Source organism: Chironomus tepperi, unplaced genomic scaffold (genome assembly GCF_022539635.2).
Source record: "Chironomus tepperi strain 1889 unplaced genomic scaffold, CSIRO-AGI_Ctep_v1 contig_100, whole genome shotgun sequence".
In the NCBI taxonomy this organism is placed as follows: domain Eukaryota; kingdom Metazoa; phylum Arthropoda; class Insecta; order Diptera; family Chironomidae; genus Chironomus; species Chironomus tepperi.
Window position 1 is genome coordinate 946,525 of NW_027226222.1, and position 22,504 is coordinate 969,028.

A 22,504-nucleotide genomic window follows, 5' to 3' on the forward strand; every position below is an offset into this window, starting at 1 on the left:
CATAGAAATTGTATTTCTGTACCAATGAAATGTTTAACTGGAATTCCATGTTCAATAAACGTAGTAAGACACAAGAAGAAGCTTGCACAGTAAAGAGTAAAAGGAGGGAAAAATAAGAAGCAAAGCTTTTTCTATTGTTACGGAGTGGTTGCACGAATATGAATGGAAATAGATGTGAGAATATAATCAAAAGAGAGTTTCCCTTTCTAGTTTCTCGAGGTTTTTTATTCGCATAATATTACCATTTCGTGTGTATTCATATTCTCTTACCATTTCCACATGTATAGCATTTATTTTTGTTTACGCCGCTATTAAGAAGCAAACAATAATGATGCTTTCCTATTCAATGATACTTTATATTACATACTTTGAGGAATACTATACATGCATGTATGTACATGGATGTTTAGAGGAATGATAACATTACATATTTTTACCATGTTTATTATTAAGTGAAAAGCTTTTTTATTTTATTTTATTTTTTTTTGAACGTTGTTAGGAAATGAGATGAATGAAAGACATGGAAAATGAGAGAAGGCAGTAGCATATGTAAGCACATTGAAGCATTACAATATTCTTTTCTTCTCGTGTAATCAGCAAACATTCATCGACTGTGTTGAACGAATGAAGCATACAGATCTAACACACAAAACTGTTTTGTTGTAAAGCACTTCTTGTGTTGGATAATCTTCCTTTCCTTTTTTCACTTTTCTCTTCCTTTCCCTATCTTATACTGTCTCGCATCTCAGATCATCGTTTTTGCATTCAAAGCAGAAATGGGAAAACAAGCACAAAAATGTAGTAAAAGATTTTTTTTTGTGTATGTGAATGGAAAACAGTACGAAAATTTCATGTATATATTTAAATTTATGATTTTTTCCCAACTTTGTACGACATACCGAATGAAAATCTCAAATACTGAAATGAATATCAAAGCTTCTACTTTTTTCGAATGAATCAAACATGTTTTGTGTATCCTTTTTTGATTAGCTTTATTGATAAGAGCTAAAAAGTTTGACTTTCTGAATCTTAATGATTCCATTATGTCATTTCTTCTTTTCTTATCAGAATGGTTCGAATCTTTTTATTTAATTGTGAGTTGAATGATGAGATCAAATGGAAAAACTTTCTTTTTTGGAATAAAGTCATAATTAGGGTTTTAAATTGAAAAGTTTTTCTTTTTAAGAATACCTAAATTATTGAAGGTTTTTAAATTAACTTTATGCTAAGTTTTGAAAAAGGTGCAAAAGGTTATGATCTTTACAGTCTTAATATTTAAAACATTATCTTTCCCGAAAAAGATACGTGGAAATGTCCGTCATTATGTCGAAGCTCATTTTCATGCGAATTTCGTTTTCTGATTGCATGCCAGTAAGATACTGATTCACGGAAACATGTTAGAAACTATTGGTTTCGTGTGCTATCCGTGTGTATACCTAATATACCTAATACCAGAGTTCTATCCCGTCAAAAATGACGGTTAGAATTTTATATGCCTCTTGAAGTGCAGCTTCCATTGAGATTGTAATGGAAGTTCAGAAGAACATAAGGAATATTATGGAATGGGGTGGAAGCCCCGCGGGATATTCCTAGGAATTATTAGGATACAATCTCGTCAACAAATGATGGACATAAATTTATGCAACCCGCAAAGTTGGATTTCTATGGTGATTAAAAGAGACGAGACTTAATAAACTTCAGTTTCACCCTAATTACCAAAGCAAAATCTCAATTTTAGATTAATAAGTAACAACTGTATGAAATGTAGGACGTCATTTACGACAACTTCTGAATAAAAATAGTATTTTGTAATCTTTCAGCGAAATGAAATCAATTTTCTTACGATAGCATTTTCTGCAAACTTCGATGAATATTAGGTATTAATAAAATATGTTCGCATTTTATTTATAATTCTTTCACCCACAGTAATTCATGAACTTTCATACTTCCTTTACAAAAACACTTGTACTACCTTTTTCTAGGAGCAATGAAGAGAAAAATTATAAGAAGCATTAAAGTATAATAAATTCATGAAAAGTTTCGGATTCCCGTATGCGCAAAATTCGTTCAAGTTTCAAAAAATGATTTAATTTCTTTTGAGTAAGGTATAAACCTGATTCATTTATTGTTAGGTAGACATTCGAAAGAGATGAAAAAGGTGTGCGTAGCACATTATCTTTATAGTCATAATTTGGTGTTTAAAAATTTTTTCTGTTTTATGACTCAAGTATTTTATTTCACTTTAGGCTGAATAAGAGAGTGCGAGGAGAGAAAAATTGTTCTGAAAGGAAAGAAATGCTAATCAAAAAAGGATAATTCTAGCGGAAATAAGGTAATAATTTAATTATATGGATAAGGATGAAGAGCAGAGAGAACTTTTTTCTCTTCCGTTTTTTTGCAAGATGCTTCATTAATAATTCCTCGCCAAACACAAGAAGCTCTTGAATTAAGAGTGAAGTGAAGTATTAGTGAGCATAAGCACCTTTCTTGAAGGCAATAATTACAATCAACGTTTATGTTCTTTTTTTCAGTCTGAAATGTTATTACCTTTGTACCCATTTGTATGTTGGTGTTGGATTTCCCTCTGCAACGCATTCAAAGACAGCTGGTGTGAATAATGGTGCTGTCGTAAGACGATCTGGTCCAGCTGATAAAATTCTTGGTGGATCTGCGGGACATTAAATATTTTTAATTAATTTCTTCAATCTCTTCTTTTTCATGTTGTGCAGTACACATTATACCAAATTAAATTAAATTGAAAATAGTCAGCTTGCAATAGCACTTACATTTTATATCCAATTGCACTGACAGTTGATCTGAAGTGCCAACACTATTTTGAGCTTGGCATGTGTATAATCCACTGTCCCGTCGTCCAACAGGTCTCAGTTGGAGACTTTCTGATAAACTTGCAATTTCTGACCTTCCAGCTCTTCTCCACACAATACTTGCTGGTGGATTTGCATCAGCCTCACATCTCAGTATTAGATTATCCTTTCCCTCTTCTAAATCAATTTGTGGTGCACCGAGCAATTTTATTGTGGGAGCATCTGTTTAGAAAAGGATAAAAACAAGTGAAATGGAAATGTGTTAGAGTCTTTAACTCAATTTTCCTACATATGGATGCATGTAGAGCTTTACTCATAAAAATAATAACTCAATGAAGCTTTTAAATCAAAGAAAATTTCTTTGAATAAAAATAATGAAAAAGGATTTTGATAAATTGTTCATAGTCGGGGGGATTAAATTTGAAAAATATTTTCTACATTTATTTATGAAGTACTTCTTACTGCTGTAGTATTTAATTTGGGAATTTCATATAGTATTCCTGTAATGTTATCAAAACTTTATTGAACAAACATTTCGTTAAGAAATTTTAAGAATTCTTTTGAACTACAAATATCCATAAAACCCGAAAAACACAATCTAGAGACCACATATTCAACTATTGACCACAGAAATGACTGACCATGTGTCCATTAAAAGATTTGCAGAAGCTTGAAAAATAAACTGACTAATAAGATGGCAAAATTTACTTGGCGACCAAAGAACTCATCATTGATAGAGAATGACTGTCTCAGACAGTATTACACTGAGTTTTGGAAATCGGCAACCAGTAGTCAGCAATTTACCCAGTCATTGGCGAAGTGAGAAACTTTTTGAAGTAAGAAGGGTTTTTAACTCGAATACTATTGACTCCCAGGATTCCCCCTTCCTGTATACGCTTCTGGATCCAGATTCTGGCATTATCTAAATGTCGTTTAAAAGTTTATGGATCACAAAATTGAATTGTACATCCATCTAAAGTTTAAGTTTAGTCAGTGACTCAATTTTTTTGTGAAGAATATCAAATATTTATGGTTCTTATTTCAATAAATTTTGCGCCTGTTTATAGGCAAATTTTTCGTACGTCACTAAAACTTGGTTGAACATATAATAAATTTTCAAAAATAGATTTCACAGCATTTCATGCCTTTGATATCTAAATTTGTACAGAATTGATAAAAATCGAATATTCGATGCTCCTACACATCTAGCAAGAATTACAATAATAAAAATAGACTAAATATTTACAAATATTGTATATCTCCGCACTTCCACTTTAAAAACCTCAAACAAAAAAAAAAATTCAAATTCTTTTTTTAATGCCTTAAATGGCAACTCAAATTGAATAAATACTTATTATAAAATAACAATTGCCTCTCTCAAATAAGCTTATAAGTACGTAAACAATTTTATTGAATGGAATGGCAGCACAATTGAGAGTATTTATTTATGAACGTAGAAAAATAAAATTATAATTTTTTTTGTTTTTTGTTCTTCGCAAAATAAGGAAAAATACATAGAATAAAAAAAGTTTATCGTGCTCAAAAACAACCTGAGAAAAAAATGGGGAAAAGACTGTACATGATAAATAAAGAGTTGAATAAGAAGAGAAAAAATACTCTCGAGCCAAATTCAATTGAGGGAAGGAAAAAAGACTGAATAGGAAAGGTGCTCAATAGACTTGTTTATCAATATTTCCGTTATTATGACTGTAAAATACTGATAGTGAAGAAGAACAGAGGAGGAATTAAGTTCACTATCTTTGTACAATGTTTTTCATCATCAAACTGATGAAGAAAAGAGAAAAAAGTATTTTTTATTATTGAATTTCCTTCGGTCTGGAGCATTCAGTCATTGAGAGATGGAACAAAAAAATGTTTTCTGAGAAGAACCTTTTGCAATTATCTTTATCGAATTGTCTGCAATCTTTCCAATAGTCATCTCAATGATTCATTCAATTTTTCATTTCTCTCCTTTTTTGCCATTGAAACTGAGTATCTTAATAATGACAAGGTGCTGTTCACTTATTACGTTACGTAAAAAATCGAATCGCCACCACCCATTTCCCCTGATTGTATATTGTCCATACAAAAAATGAACTTTTGTCTAAGCTGTTGTAAAATCGGAGAACATCACTCCGTCCTAAAATGTGACCGTAATAAGTGAACGACTCCTATCATTGCTGCTGATATTTCTTATCTTTGCCCTTTTTGCTTTCTTGACACATACAATTATTGTCATGCTTTTAAAGATATAACATTCTTTCTTTTGTCATGCAGAATCTTTCTAGAAAATATCTGTTGACATTTAACAAATTATTGACGAATACATTTTCTGACAGCTATTTTTGTTCTGTGTAAATATGAACGTTAACCAAATTTGTGGCAATATTATTAGAGTCATTCAATCATAACGTTGAACATTTCATGCTTTAAGCAATGAAGAAACTGACTAAGATTTAGCCAATTTTTATGAAACTCTATTCTAATAAGCAAGAGAAAAAAAAAAACTTTCGGTATTCAGATCACTGAGATCCAGAGCTATACTAGAACATGTGAGATGATGACATTGTTGACTGCAGTCTACAAAGAATGGCTGTGTGGTGGGTTTCCACTACGATGCATCGTTTTGCGATGTCGATGTTTCGATATTGATGTTTCGATATTGCATGATTCATTAATAGATTTGGTTCACCGAAGAATTAAAATTAAATTTTCCCATCTAAATCAATCAAACACCATAACTAGCCACTATTGCTCGACATTTAATCATTGAGCAGCAGCAAGCAAGCAAGCAAAAAATACGAGGAAACGACGAGGAGTGTCAATGTCAAAGAGTCCACGTTAAGTACACAGTGGAAATGAAAAATCTCTCATTGTGTAAATCTCCAGTCACGACATTGTACATTGAGAATGAATGAACTGAGCAGATAAAAGTGGGAGTCATCTCGAGTCCGGAATCATTGAATTAAAATTAAATTTTCCCATCTAAAGTTACATTTTCCACATCAAAATCAGAACAAACATCGCACTGATTATATAACTGGAATTAATTAGACAACAAAATTGTAACATTAATTGCTCATAAAAATTAAACATTTAATGCTTAATTTTCAATGAGCAGCAGCAAGTTACACAGTGTAATCAAGCAAAAAAATCACTTTTTCAACTCGGGTTACGCAGTGTAACCGAAAAAAATGTCAAAAAAAAATACGAGGAAACGACGAGGAGTGTCAATGTCAAAGAGTCCACGTTAAGTACACAGTGGAAATGAAAAATCTCTCATTGTGTAAATCTCCAGTCACGACATTGTACATTGAGAATGAATGAACTTAGTATAAAAAAAGTGAAATTGGAAGGGTGTGCTTATAAGCACGAGATAAATGAAAGTGAGTAAAGCTCTGTCAGTAATTATATATTAAAGGACTTACATCTAACGTCCATTCGTGCTTCAACGCCGACCGTTCGTGCCGAATAATATTCATGAAATGCTAAACATTTAAGTGGCATTCCGTGACGTTCCTTTGTTGCTGGTATTTGCACAACAGATGCAGCTGACCATGTCCTGGGATTATCAGGCTCTGTCGCATTCGTCTGCGGATGTAATGGTGCTATTTCTTGATCCCCAAGAAACCATTTGAGGACAGCAGGTGGATTACCGTAATGTGACACACATTTTACTGTTGCTGTAGCACCAGAATCTACTGTGACATTGTTACCTGGTAGAATATGTTGTCCTTCGTGCTCAAGTTTTGGTTTTTGTGGAGCAACTGTATAAATGAAAATTGAATATGTTAAATACATGTTTCATCAATTTTTCAATTATCAATTAAAATAATTTTTAATTAATGCAAATAAAAGAAAAATCAGCATATAATTATTTGATAAATGCTCTGCAATTATTGACTCACTTTTATGAACCACAATGTGTAGTAATTTATTATGAAAATGTTCATTCTCTCTCTTGTTTTGTTATTTTTTATTTCCCAATTTAGCTCATTTCATCGAATTTTATTTTATAATGAGCTATTGTTTTGCAATTTTACTATTGTTAAATTATTTTGTGGATATAAACTATGCTTAGTATGAAAAAAATGCGTTTTATGTCCATTACATTATGCATGCTCAACTGTGTCGTTTATTCCAGTAGAATCAAATATTTAAACGGTGATCAGAGGACTTCATTTATTATTGTAATTACAAATTATGCATTTTGATTGTTTTATTGTCAATAAAGTGTATCCAAAAAAATGACGAATTATTATTTCTGTGATTGTATATATGCACGTTCATTTTAAAATAACGATGACATTCGATTATTAATGTTAATATTTGTTCACATTAAAATTTCAATTTTTTAATGATTCCCATAAATAATAATGTGGATACATGAATGTGACAGTGACTGTTGTTTTGCTTGTGTAAATAAATGATATTACTGGTTAAATATTTGGACATTCACAGTAGAAATGCGAGAGAGATGGTTAAATTGTAATGGGCCTTAATTCAATTAACCACACGTCATAAATTATTATTGGCGTGGATAATTTATGTTGACCTTTTTTCCTACTTCCAACATTGTGGTACATTTTCGATTTTTTATGGTTACATGAGCGCATTAAACAGATTCAATATAATACTAACCTCGTACAACTAATCTAACAGGTTGACTTGTTAATGCATCCTGTGTTGTAAAATCACTTGCTGTAACTTGGCACTCCCAAAACCCATCATCGAATTCAAGGGTTGCAGCACGTATCCATATCGAGCAATCGCCCGAGTGTGACTGCATTCCCATTGTGTTTGTACTACCACTTGCCCACTCATACTTTTTTGGATACATTCCTACTGGTTTATTATCCTGAATAAAGGAAGAAAGAAAAAAGTTGAAAGAAAAAATTCAAAGAATTTTAAAAATCAGCAAACCTTTTGCCACGAACATGTGCCCCTTCTGTCAATGACTTTACATACAAGTAAAGCATCCTGATTTGGATTTACTTCTGTGTACTTTGGTTGCTCTGAAAATCTCTGTAGACCATTTGTGACTGTAAAGAAAAAAGAGCAGAATGAAAACATAAATGAAAATGAATGATTAAAGGAAGAAAAAAAAATTCAGCTGTTGAGAAATGAGATCCATTAGCTTAATTAATAATCAACTTTTTTTTCCATTTTACTGTACAAAACATCACCCTTTCATAGTTACAATTAAGGCAAAGACGTCGGAAGAGGATAAGCAAAAGGAAGAAAAATTATTGGATTTTACGGATTCAAAGGTACTCATGGGAGACAGCTTAAACTGCATGAAGAAAATTAAATTCCAGTTGTAATGTTCATTTTAGTTGGTACGACTTATAAAGCGTTGTTCTGTATAGTAAAGTAAATATTCAGGTGATGGAGGTCGAAATGAACATGAATTTTGATTTATGTTAAGGCAACTTGACTCTAATTTCCATCAAAAATCTTAGTCAATTTCGGGTATGCTCTTAGCATTTAACATTTAAATTAGTTCCCAAGTGGAACAGACTCGAATTACACGACCGTATGCCAAGTTTTAAATTTGACATTTGTGTAACTTGCCATGAAATGTCAAGTGTATAGCTAGCCATACGGTCGACTAAACGTAGTCTGTCTGACAAAAAGAACACGAGAACATTTTTCTTCCTGTAAAAGTGCTTTCAAGCATTTGTTGTGCTAATTTTGTGAAAAATTATAATGAGTGAGTAAAGCTTATAAGCATATTATGGGTAAATATCTCCAGCTCTTTCTTCATAATGACCATCACTATTGATTTTCTTTTTCTTCTACATTCCCATCCTCTGCATTCCCTCTTTTTTAAGTTTTATTTCATTTTAGTACTGAAGCAAATGGCCCGTGAAAAGATACATTAGTTTATTGGCTCAATTTCTTTTTGCCTTTACTCGTAGTTTATGTTTGTTCCAGTCTATTTTGCAAATCGATAGAAGGTAATTGAAAAATTATTGATTCTCTTCTTGTTCCCTTTTTAAACACATATATTTTTATGCTGAATGTTATGACGATCATTATCGATAACATTAAAGGTGTAATCATGTCATTTTGGGATATATTGGGGATTAAATTACTTAAAGGTTTAGATTACATCTGACCTATATAAGGATAATATTTGCATTGTCAATGTGAAGCCTGTCAATCGCACCGGTGACCTTTTAATAATGAATATTACTAATATCTGTGCTTATTACTAATAATAAAACTTAATAAGATGATATAGAATTACACCGAATATTATTCAGTAAACAGCATAACACCGTCTACTGAATGGCAAATAAGTTGCTCATAAATGACGTCTAGTAGTTGATGTAGTCAAGGTTATCTTGAACTATATGATGTGTTATGCATGCACCGAAATTGCTTGTTATTTTTGAGTTGATGTCATTTATGGACGTCCCCCAAAGAGAATTGTTGCTTTAAAAATTATGTAAATAGAATCACCGTGGAAACAATGGAAGCAAAAGTTTCAAAATTTTTGCATAAAATAATACTTTGTACCATGTTCATTTGGATTATAATTCTTTCTTGCGTAAAGTCTTCAACTTCATTTTGAATAATATAATTAGCAAAGAGGAGGATATTCTTCATAATGAGTTTGGAATGTAATTTTATATCCATCTGTAAAAAGTTCAGACTTTAAACAACAAATAATTGAAAATCCAATGGCACAGCAGACAAATAAATTTAAACTGAAAGGAGAGTAAATACGTTTAAAAAATCATTTTCTGACCCCTTACATTGAATTATTGACAGTTCTGTTTTAAATAGCAATTTATTGCAAAAACAGCAGTATTTTATCTCTACACAAAATAAAAAAGTTATGGAGAGAAAAGTGCTGGTTGATTTTGAGGATATGCATAAAAAGACAAAGTTTGCAATGCTATTAAGCCATTTTGCAGGACTTTACCCTTCACTGCCTCTGAAACGATTTGCTTTTTTCACTGTTCAGTGAGTTCATTTCCCAACCAAAGAGTTGCTTCTTTCGCTTTTGCAAGAGATGGCTAATAGTGCAAAATCACTTTTAAAAAATGGAAAAATGGTTAAAAAAATGAATGGAGATGATTTTGATTTTAAAGGCAAATACAAGATACAGTTTTGCGAAGATGGAAGAGTTCGTTATGCAAATTTTCTTATTCATCATCATGGTAAATTGTATTTTATTATTGTTATGCATGGTGTTAGATTGCCAAATAGATTCTTTTTTTTATTCCTCATAAAAATATTCAATTTTCATTCTATCGAATGTTTTATTGAAGCTTAGAGAATTGTTTCTTGTCAAATTTTATGTGCTTGCTTGTTATTTTTTCTACTTTTTTGTTCTTCCTCTCTCTCGTCTATTCATTTTCATGAGATTTTATTTATTTTTCCTCCTGAACAAATAAAATTCAATATCTAGATTATAATAAAAAAAACTTTATGTGCATAGCTATAATCATGCTCTTTTTATTTTAGAATCAGAATGAAATTGTTCAATATTTATTTTTTAATGAATATACCGAAAGGAAATGTGTCAATATTCAAACTATGTCCTTTGTTTTATTTATATTTTAATTTAGGACGATTTGTTGTGATTTATATTGAATTAAATTAAGTTATAGGTACTTTAGGATTTGTAAATTAAGCTATTTTAAGATTTTATGATAATATTATACAACTTTATCTTTAGAGTATTTGATATTCTAGACTTGTGTCACACTAAACTGCACGAGTACATCTTATGGCTTTCACAACATCTAGAATGGAACAAGAATTTCCGATCTACAAGATGTTTTCCTGTGAATTTATTTGTGGCCTCATTTAGTATTCTTTGTCGAATAGAGATAGTGTCACATTGGAATTGGCAATTGGCAAGCGGTAGCCAGCGATAGAGACCAGCTTCAGGAGCCGACTCATTTAGTAATCTTTGTCGAAAGAGAGTGTCACATGGATTGGCAAGCGGTAGCCACTAGATCTGACTACGAGGCCATGGATTACACTTGATCTGTAGCCAGAGTATTAAGTAAATAGTAATCTTACGTAGCCCCTCTGATATTAAACCACTCTGTTCCAAAGCCACACACATATCATTGCCTATCCCAGTTTATACTCAGTACGCTAGAACTGGAGGAGGTGTACTAGGTGCATCATACATATGACATTCCTGCATATGTACGCGAGTAGAGTAAGGTATCCTGAGTAGTTTAAGAAACCGGTCCTCGGGCTATTTTTTTTGCTTTATTCGTACAGACGTCAAGTCTATGAAATCATGACGTTTTGTAAGTACTTCTTATCTTTCGTCGTTAAACTCAAGAAAGAAATTGTGATGTCGTGACATAGTAAAATGTAGGATATAAAATCATATGTAGGCGAATAAGCCGATACAAAAGAGAAGCCTTTATAGCTGAAAAGTGGAACAACAGAATAAAAATCTGTAATCCAATTATTTTACAAGGGCTCATATGGTTTTACAACTTGTCTATTAAATATTATTATAAATAAAAAGAATTCGTTTTGAGAATGCAACAGAATTGCAACTGAATAGCAGACATCATAAATAATAGATTTGTCAAAAGTCTTCAAAATTCAGATGCGCTTATCAAAATTGATTCACAAGAAATTTCACATAATGCTTTCTATTTATTTATTATTTATTTGTTTAGAACGATAAACTTTTCAAATCATAAAACCGATAATATTTTCGCAATTATTCAATAAAATCCTAGAAAATCTAACAATAAATAAAATTTAACAATAATAGCAATATTTCAAAAACAATTTAGCTCAGCAATTTCAACAGCAAAATTATCCCAAAACCTTTACGGAGAGGGAAGGAAAAATTTTCTGTATTGCTTTAAAACCACAAAATTGCTAAAACTTTTCAATATTCTATTTATTTCATTGAACGGAGAAAAGGAAAAGCCGGAGAGAAATATTTGTTGAGAATAAGACTTAACATCAATTTGGTAATCGAAAATTCAATATTAAAGTGGATAAGGAAGGAAAGGTTTATTGCGGTTTTTGTACACATTTCTTCAATCAAATTTGACTTCTTTACTTTGGAAAAGTTTTCTCCTTAGTAGCATTCTTATGGGATATTCTATAAGTGACGTCAAAAATTGTGAAGGTGATGTAAAGGCGTCCGCAATTTTATGGAATTTCAGATCTACATTTGTGTACATTTTCATGGTTCTATCAGGGCAACTTAGCGTCTTACCGTTAATACGGGTTCCAGATACTTAGACACGAGGAAATTGTCATGCAAAGATGACAATATAGAGCTTTAAAAATCTAAAATACGGTTCAAAATCAGGTATCATTTAATCTTGCATTCAACATGATTACGTGGCATCACACAATCAACCAAATTGTGCGTCTCGGGTCGAACGATAAAGATTGAGGACCAATTTTGAAAATTGCTAGCTACGCCAATAGTATGAATACACATCTTTATAGTAGACATCATCTGAGTATGTACTTATTATTTGAAGATGAGATAAGATTAGAAATGGAAATATTCGGATACAATTTTTATTCATTCTAACAAGCAAAATACAAGTAACAATATCGTAAGGTATTTGAAGCTATTTAAAGCATCGTTATTCACATAAAAAACATTCTTAGATTCTATTGAAGGAAATTCAAAATTATTAGACTCCCCAACAACCGTAAATAATTGTCTCTCTTATTCTTGATGGGAATTTATTGTTTGAATTTTGGATATAAAATTCTTTCATCGTAAATAGACAAAAAGTATGATTAAAAATTTCATTTTTGAAGATGCACTTGGATGCGCATCCAGATGCGCAGGCCTGCTGCAGGCCTGCAGTTTTCTGCATATCTGCATCTATCTGCATCTAATTTTGGCGAACCCTATTTTATACAAAAAAGCATCAACTCATCGCTTATAGGAAATATTTTATGGATTTTTCACGCAATAATATTGAATAAAAGAATGTAGCTTAATGATGAATAATTTTCTTTAATGTATTACTGAATTCGAAAAACAGCATAAAACAGCTCATAGCATTGAGTATCATTTCACATTTCTTTTGAGCATAAAATAAGTTCTTCTAAGAAAAAACAAATTGAAGCGTGGAGAGATTTCAAGAATGTTCTTGTTAATAATATAATTAAGGAAATTATTTTGCCGAAACGAATAAATTAAATGTTAATCCTTCCATCTGGCAGCAACAATTTGAGTGGATGACTTTTGTAAATGCTTTTTATTGTTGTGTCGGTTAATTTGGGGGGGATAGAATGAGCTTGTTTACAAATTAGGTCACATTTGTTATTAAATTTGAAAAACATTTGGTACTTAAAAGTTTAATTGCGGTTGTAAATTTGATTTTATAGCCCAGTGTTGGAAAACTTGTGTGTCGCGGTACTTAGTTTGCAAGGTATGCCGAAAAATATGAATGATTGCCTGCTTTAATCCGAGAAACACAAGCACGAAACGTATGGACGTTAACGACGATAAGTAGTGTCTTAGCAATCACATCGTGCGGAGCACATGAGGAAACATGCCCATAAGCTTTATTTGCGTAAAGTTGGTTTTTTTCAAGTTTCCGTAAACAAAATATTCCCCTTACAATAGTCGATAAGCTCCCTCAAGTTCATAAGTTTTCAGTACATGGAACATAACCATGTATGGTATCATAAAAAAACTTTTATTTCTAGTTTTGCTTTAAAAAGTTTTCATTTTTCAACATCAATAAAAATACTTTACAAAACCATAAGATCAATATCAGTTCCTTCCTACATCACCTAAAATATGTTTTTATCTATTAAACTTAGTTTTATGATGAAGAAAGATTTTCAATTTATTGTTCTATTTATGAGCTCAAATGATATTTCTCATTGAAATGAATCAATAAAAATAGCTCTATCAAAAATAATATAGCAGTGATTTATAGCCTCATACCACTAATATTCACTAATGTTATATAGAGTATAAAAATCAATTTCAAGTAACAATTCATCAGGGGAAAGCAATTTTTATGATTAATAAATTTTAATGCTCAGACATAAGTATCAAGAAATTAATTTTGCAGTAATGATTTGGGCAGCATGCCTCAATAATTCTTTAGGAACCATCATTTTGAAATAAGACCTTGTTAAATAATTGAGTTCCATGTTGATTCCTTTAGAATGAATGAAACTTCTTTGTTTGTTTTAAAGCAAGACATTTATACGCAAATTAGACTTCATCCTAAAGGCAGTTAGATCCATAAAAATCAGTTTAATTGAAGTGAATCAAATTTGAAAAATTCTTCTCAGTGCCTATGAAAGGATTTAATTTATTTAAGTTTCTTAACGATAATAATCACCAATTTCAATCATCATTCTTATAATGTTTCTATAGAACAAGCATTTTCATTTAATTCCATTGGTTTTAATCATCTCACATAAGCAATTGTTGTAACTCTTAATAAATGATAATTTTAAACATCAGCAAATAATCTTTTCAATTGTTTCATCAGCCCCTTTTTTATTCCTTTCCTTTCTTCATTTTCATTCACAATGTATACGTATTTATATCTTCCTACTTTTTATTTAACATTCTTTGTGAGCTCGCTTGTTTGTTTACCAAATGACGGCGGAATTATTACTTCATTATGAATTTTGAAAGAGAATGATCAATGGTGTCTAATGTTGAGTAATTTGCGTTGTTTTGCCTTTTTGTTCATTCATTCATATAGAACTGTTGGGATTGTAGTCATGCTTTGGACAGATGTCCAACAGCATTTTATGTGAAATAGAGTAAACTCTTTCTTGGATTTGCATTCATGTTTTTAAAGAATTTGATCTTTACTTATAAATAGGATGCACATTCTTTGAAGATTTGCACGACATTTATGAATGGATATTCTAAGAATAAGAATTCCAAGTAGCACTATGCGACGAACCGGATTTTAAAAAAGGGTCGAAATCAGTCGTCATGGTGTTGCCTAGGCAACTTGAAGTTTTACCGCTAATTCAGCAACGTAGAGGTTTCCTAACAAGCACATTATGTTGTCGAGAACTTCAACTGCTGGGAGCATGATGTCGTTACTATTTAGAATCGTGATCAGTATAATATGGAAGTTGCTCTATCAATCAATCTTATGGACTGTGCTCAAGAATCAAAGATTTGGAAGCTATTAGAAGAAATCTGTGACTTCCCTTAAAAATAAATTTACCAATCAATGCAAGCCTGATCAGTACCACAAATGCGTTTCATCCAGCTATGCTCTTACCCACCTCAAATTTCCAACTGCTGGATTTTAAAACAAAGTAAGTAAACGAGGATTTTGGAGTGTATTTAAGACTATTGCCGCTGATGCTGTTTGCTTTTTATGATGATTATTGTTATACTAAAACAAGGCAAATCCAAATATAAAGAAAGTGAGAGAGGGAATCAAAAATAATCGCCTTTATCATCATCATTTCAGTCTTTTTATAGAGAAGAGATTCTCAAATTATACATCATTATTTATTCTAAATCACGTTCACGTTTTGCACAGACGAATAAAAAAAGTGGGAAATGAAATGGATGAACAGTGAAGGAAAGAAAAGAAAAAAAAAAGTATGTTGAGAGGCGATGGAGATACATGTAAGAAGAATAAGAGATAGGTACATACTTACAGACATGTATATGAGAGAATATAGATGTCTGTTATGGATTTACATGATTCTTGTTCAAAGTCCCATTATGTTTTGCTTTTATTCTCGTGTACGCTTAAGCGGCTTAAAAACGTGTGTATACATTACTTAAGACTTATTTGTGCAGCTCTTTTCTTTCCTTTCGAGAGAACAATTTTTTTTTTTTTTTTTTCATTTCTTTTATTTTTTTTCCCTCCGATTTATTTCGTCTCATCTTGCTGCATAGGGCATGAATATATGTAAGTACATGTATTCATATGAAATATATATTCAGTCATTGAAATGGAAAATAAAAATCTCAGTTCTTCTGATATCAGTCTAATGCTGCTGTGCTTCTACTTCTTTACATTCTTAAGCGTAAATGAATAATGTGAATCCACACAGATTTACTGAATGTGAAATGTATATTTTCGCTTTCTGTGAATAAGAGCTTCAACATATTTTTTTTGCTTATTTTTTATGGTCAAATTATTGTGGAAATGGAAAATTAATTGCGTGTAAAATATTAATGACAATAATTTACATCCACTTTTGCCAAGAAGATTATTTTTTCATTTTGTGTATAAAGCCATTAAATCTGCTAATTTTTACAATATGCTGATGCTCCTTTTGACCGTTGAATACAGATAAAGCTAAAGGTTGTTGTAATTTTCATTCATTTAACATTACTCACAGTTCAATCGATTCGTCTACCTTGAATTACACAATGGAATGTATTCAAATTGAGCTTTGGACGAAAGGTCGTCACTATGTAGGTGTGTAGACAATTTTTAAAATAGATTTGTTATTGAGAGTTTGAAAATTACACTTCTTCTTTTTGTTAGACATAGCATTTGATGAATAGTCTGAGGCACTAAATAAATGAATGAAATTATTGACATGCTGTATGTTTAGTGAATGTGGGCGGTAATTCTTTCCTGTTATCTACGATTTCATTCATTGATGAAAACATATTTTGGTTCTGCGAAGTCCTCTAATCTTTCTACAGCATAATTGTGAGCATTGTAGAACATATAAGCTTTCCTAGGATCTTAGGACAACCAAAGGTTTGATATATTGCCGTATTGATGGATGGACGCCTGATTTTGACAATTTGTGCAATGAATAATTTTGGTTCGCTGCATTGTGCCACTCGGGCACAAGATTTATTTATATCCAACAAGATTCCATTTACATGAAATTTATTACTCTTTGGATTAGCTAGAAATTTCTCAAAACCTTGATCTTAAATTTCGAAAGAGCATTAATTCAATTTTCAAGTGCTTTCTTATACTTCCAATTTTCTTGTGCTTAACGAAGAAAAATGTATTTTTGAGAAATTTTTCTGTGTAACGAAGTGAACTTTAGATTATGTGTTTATAAGAAGCTAAAAAAGCTGTGCTATGCATAGAAATATATGCTAATTTAACAATTTATTTTCGAGAACAATTTTGCACTTGCTGTATTAAATTATTATCAATAAATGCTTCAATTACAGTCGCAACTTATTAAGAAATGCGAAGAAAGGTCACAATAAGGAAACGATTTCATTTTATTACGACAATAAAATCGAACATTACGAAATTTAATAAATTTATCTATTTCATAAATATCAACCTACCGAATACATTCCATTCAGAAAAATTTCAATAAAAATGCAACAATTAACTGACAATTAATGGCAGTCGATAAAGGTAAATGAATAACATGAATTGCCTTTTTACTTGTAATGTATTGAATGAAAACGAAAATGTGATGAAAGTTGAGGACAATAGTGAGGTTTTAATATTTAATCGGAACACACACGATGTACAAATGGCTGAAAAGTCGACCACATGCTAGGATGACAGAGGCCCCAAATCAAATTCGTTAAAATCCGGTCTTAAGCTTTAGTCAAGCTAAGCAGAGGCCAGATTTTTAGAAATTTCTAATCCATGTGCTTTCCGGGTTGAATTGTATTTTTATGAATTATCAAATTCATTGTATAAAGTCAAAGAACATCAAAAATGACTTTCTAAAAATACCAGCTTTATATTCTCCTAAGACTGAGAAAGTCGCACTCAAGAATCGTCAAAATATTAATTTTTGTCATCAAGTCACATACGGCAAGAATGAATGGATTGCGAGTATATATTCATTATTATTATTCTTTTACAAATGACTGCATATTAAAACATGAGAACAAATATGAATGAATACAAAAGCGATTCTCAATGTGCGTGAATAATTCAATGAGACTTTTGATCGCGTGGATGTAAGTCTCATGTACATATGAATATAAATCGCAAATCAATATTATTATGTAAAGAAGAAAAATCAAATTAAAATTGTATGACATTTGACTGAACATCAATATAAGGAGTGAGATCAATCAATTGATTCTTTTTTTCTTCTTAAATATAGATTCATACGCTTCGATTTACATCATCCATTGACAACAACATCTTCAATTTTTATTTGATGTCTTTGAGTATTTGATCGTTAATCTTTACATAATAATGAAAAGTAATAATCATGTTGTATGTAAGCAAATCGGCACTGAATATGGAAAAATCATCAAAGGTTGAGCCAAGGGGAGGAAAGTCAACATGATTGATTTTGAAATATTCAACAATAATCTTCTGAGATTCAAAATATTACATAAGAGTTCACCAAGATTAAAGAGCATGCTCCAAACTGTGACATCAAATTAATATTATTGCAACTATATGAAGCTCTGAATTTGAATATTTGGCTGCCATATGAATACCAAACAAAAGCGACTTCCATTGGATGCTAATAAGAACTTTACGACGGAACCTTCTTCACTTGGACATCATCAAAGAATAACAACAAAAATTCCAAATACATCACCAGCAACAACAAAAAGTTAGTGCCAGTATAAACATTATTATTTACTTTAATAGTTATTTGTTGCTTACTTGGGCATGTATCTATTCACTAGAGATGAAATTGTATATTTTGTAGGCGGGATAAAAGTGATGGAATTTCTTTTCATATTTGCCATTTCAATAATGTCTCTGGATTTGACTCTTCCTGACATTTGAGAAATTTTTCTTGCGCATTTTTTGCCTCTTTCCAGCTCGTGTTGATATAAATATATTTCAACACAGTAATTGAAAAATATTTTTATTGACAGCAGAGGTGAGAGACGATTGTAAAAAAAGGATTGAGCGCATGAGGAGTTGTTCGAATAAAATATTTATATATGTTTTCATGTACGATTGTCAAACAAATGAGAATTTCCATTAAAATACGAGCAGCAAAAAAAACTTTTCAATTGAAAGAAGGAAAAGGTGAAAATGGAATGTATTCTTGAGGGATCCTTCACAAATGATGTCAAACGTTTGTAATAAGAGGGATGTTCATTTGAAAAATCATCTAATCTGTGATAAATTGGTCCATATGAGAAGATGAAGCTATTATTTCAGACTGACATCATTAGTGAATGACTCTATCAATATAAAACAAATTTCTCACGTTTACTCGCAAAGCAGAAGATAAAAGTGAAAAAGGAATGATGTGAAAATTGATCAGGGCTCCTGTTTTATAAGCTATCCTTCTGCTTCTGTTTGATCTGCCACATTACATTTGTCTATTGGATGACATATTGTCAAAGATTTTCTCGCACAACAAAACCCCTGAAAATCGATATTATGCAATGAATAAAATATATCTCAATCACATAAACATTTTTTTATGCTCAAAAATATTTTTTTATATTCTTTCGTGCTTCTGACACATTCAAAATGCCATTTTCAATACATCCATTTGTCTAAATGTATAAAATGTTCATTTAAATGATTTTTTATGTCTCTCGCTTTCAATTTCTTTTATTTTTCACCTCATTTCAATTTTTATTTTTACTATGTTGTAGTCAATATAAATAACAGAATGTTAAGCGATCGTTCAATTGGCTATTAGCACTTTTTCAACAAAAAGGAAGTAAGCTATTATCCACACTTGATCTGTCCATTAGTATAAATTTAAATTATACCTTTAATGAGGGCTATCCTATAACTATCGTGTGTGTCTTACATTAATATATTCTTAGAACAACCTTTTAATTAAAAGTAAGCAAAACTTTGCAGCACTTGAAAGTTGTTGAAGCAGTCTTTTAAATTTATGGTTGAACAACATGCGCTTACGATATCCCTTGCAACCTCAAACTTTTCATATCCTCTCCTTTTATGTCGATACACAAAAAAAATATTAAATTACCTGTCGCTTAATATTAAAAGTTTTTTCAACCGCAAAAATTTGATTGTAGGCGTTAAATTGGTTGAACTTAATTGACATAAGTCTTGTGTATCTTTTTGGAAAAAATAATTTTTTATTTCCATTCATTTCATTCTATAGAAATTAAGCGACATTCAAGTGGAGTCACTAAACTGGAAAAGTTTTCATCGATAAAATACAAAAGAAAAGTGATTTTCCTTTCCATAAAGGGTATCTCATTTACTGTTAATGTTAAAGAGTTACAAACACTTTCCATACATACATTAAAAGCGAGTCTAAAGTAATAACAATAATACTAAGAAAAAGCTCAAGAAAATGGCCTTGTTTGAATCTTTAATAAGCAAAACATGAAAAACCTTTTTCCTACACATTAATTCTGAATTGCTTTAGGAAAAAAAAATATGTAAAAAAAAGTTTTTTTAAAGATACGCTTTTATTTAGGTGCAATGAAAAGTAGAAAATAATATTAAGATTCCAGCCTCAAATTTGCAAATAATTTTAATATTCTGATTAAGGATTCGATTTATTTTCCGGCATATTTTTCTACGGATAATAAAAAGGTTATTTATGGTTAAATCAAGGTTAAATAGAAGAGGGCAAGATTATTCAGTGGACATTTTTATGCGAATTTTGAATTATATTTAAACATTTAAAGACTATTTTTCTTGAATTTTTAAGAATCGGTCGTCTGGAAGACGAAAAGGTCAACGGAATGAATTTAACAACATTAAAAAGGTTCAATATCAAGGCGTGGAAATTGTCAAAAATTGGCATAAAAGGTTATGTGTGACCATCGCTGCTTGTGCAAATAATTTTAATATTCTGATTAAGGATTCGATTTATTTTTTGAGGTTAATTTTGGAGAAGTTTTGCAAGCAGAACTCGAGCTCGACGTGAAGACGGAGAATTTGTACAAACTAGATGACAGAGTCAACAACAGAGTCAGATACAAGCATTTTATTTTAGCTTAAGTAAGTAAGTACGCCTTGCTCAATACATTAAATCTTCTGAATTTAAAAAAAGCCTCCAGCAACAACCTTATAAGAGTTGTAAAGATAACAATCACATAATTTAGAGTTGAATCCCATGTGCGCAGTTATTAATGCAGTATAAATTTCAATTAAATCCTCTTCTATCCTATATCGATTAAATATAGAAATTTAAAATTAATTTCAAAGTAATTATTAAAATTAAGCTCATTAAAAGCTTATTGATTTCCTGATAAGTTCTTCAATTATTATGATTTTTCATAAACAGAATTGTCAAAGTTATTACACGAAAAGGATCAAAATTATGCATTAGAAACAAACAACATAATTTATAATATACCAACAGAATAGACGATTCACAAAAAATTCAATAATGCTTGCACACAAAAAGAAGAGAAAATATTGACATGCTATAATGCCTGTATATAGAAAAAAAAAAATGAGTCGGAAAATAAGAGGAAATATAAAATTATGATTAGCTAAATAACATTAAATAAATCATCAATTTTTACTATTATTGGCTTTTTCCTATTGGTTGTTGTGCATCGACACGGTAATGATAATGAAAATGAGCATGAGAAGGAAGAAGACCACAAAAAAATGCGATAGATTAGATTCACATTATTCATTGGATAAGAGGCAAAAAGAGCACACTGTGAATTCGCGTAATTTCATCACGATTAGCATTGATTGTGCCACTGTTGTGAATATTTAGTTATCATACATTTTACTTTGGCATATGAATGAGACATAAATATTATGCTCAAACATGCAATTTATGGAAGGAGATGATGTGAAGTCATGCATTGCTTATGACAAAAAGGGATGAGATTTTATGTATACGCAAACATAAAATTTTATTATGATGAATATATTAAAAAAAGTCATACAATTTCCCGAGCGAGCTGAGCTTACCATTCAATAATCGGCAGTCAAACACTAATCGCTATTTATAAAGCAATAATTTTATTAATTTACAATAAATCACTTAGCGTGATTGGAAACTTTTTCCGGTACAAACTTTTAGTTTTCTGGCGTCTGATTTATGCTTTTTTGATACATCAGCCAGCATAGGGTAAAATTTATTGGAAACTCGAAAAACGAATATTTTTGTTATTATTATTGTTGGCTACTGTTTCATAGAGCATATCAATATTTTCTTTACAAAAGCAGTCAATTATTGATGGGCCGTAACCGGATATTGATATGACATCTGAGTAAAGAGAAGTATCGCATGTAATAACTTCTTCCAATTTTTTTCCCCTTGTAGTTTCAATAACACACTAAAAGGCGTGTAGAATAATTTGTATTTGATGGAGTAAATTGTTTTATGTGGTTTTTATTGCATAAGTTTTTAAACTTTTTAGTACTGTAAAGGTTGAAGGTTTTCTAACATTATAGTCGGGTTGGATTATTATCATAGAAATAAATTATGTGAAATTGAAGGTTTCCAATTTTGAATTTAATTTTTTGCAGTTTTACAGCTTTATCAAGAGTCATTCATACAAGAAATCCCTTACACAATTAAGCATGTTCAAATATATTGATTGAGTATACTCATGAGCATTCTCATTTAGGAGAGTGGCTCATTATCTGTTAGGGATATAAAGAGCTGATAAACGCTTTGTTTTAATACGAACTATTTTATCAGAGATTTCCTGTGTCAATGTCCTATTCTTTTACCTTTGCTTTAACCCTAACTTGAAATTACAATTAATTATAACGTCATTGGTTAACGACCTTGTGTAGCTAGAATTTTCAAATGATTTAAAGCTTCCATTTACATAGTTGTTACTGCACTACATGCACATATTTCTATCCTTT

At 30.9% G+C, this 22,504-nt stretch overlaps 1 protein-coding gene across 1 annotated transcript in view; it reads right to left on the reverse strand.

Annotated features, from left to right (window-relative positions):
- Nucleotides 1–22,504, reverse strand: part of LOC139087172 (uncharacterized protein MAL13P1.304) — a 71,249-nt gene that overhangs the window by 16,885 nt on the left and 31,860 nt on the right. The window contains 5 exon segments of the mRNA XM_070635906.1: nucleotides 2,548–2,668; nucleotides 2,787–3,047; nucleotides 6,254–6,592; nucleotides 7,467–7,683; nucleotides 7,749–7,867. Of these exon segments, the coding sequence (XP_070492007.1) occupies nucleotides 2,548–2,668; nucleotides 2,787–3,047; nucleotides 6,254–6,592; nucleotides 7,467–7,683; nucleotides 7,749–7,867 (1,057 nt within the window).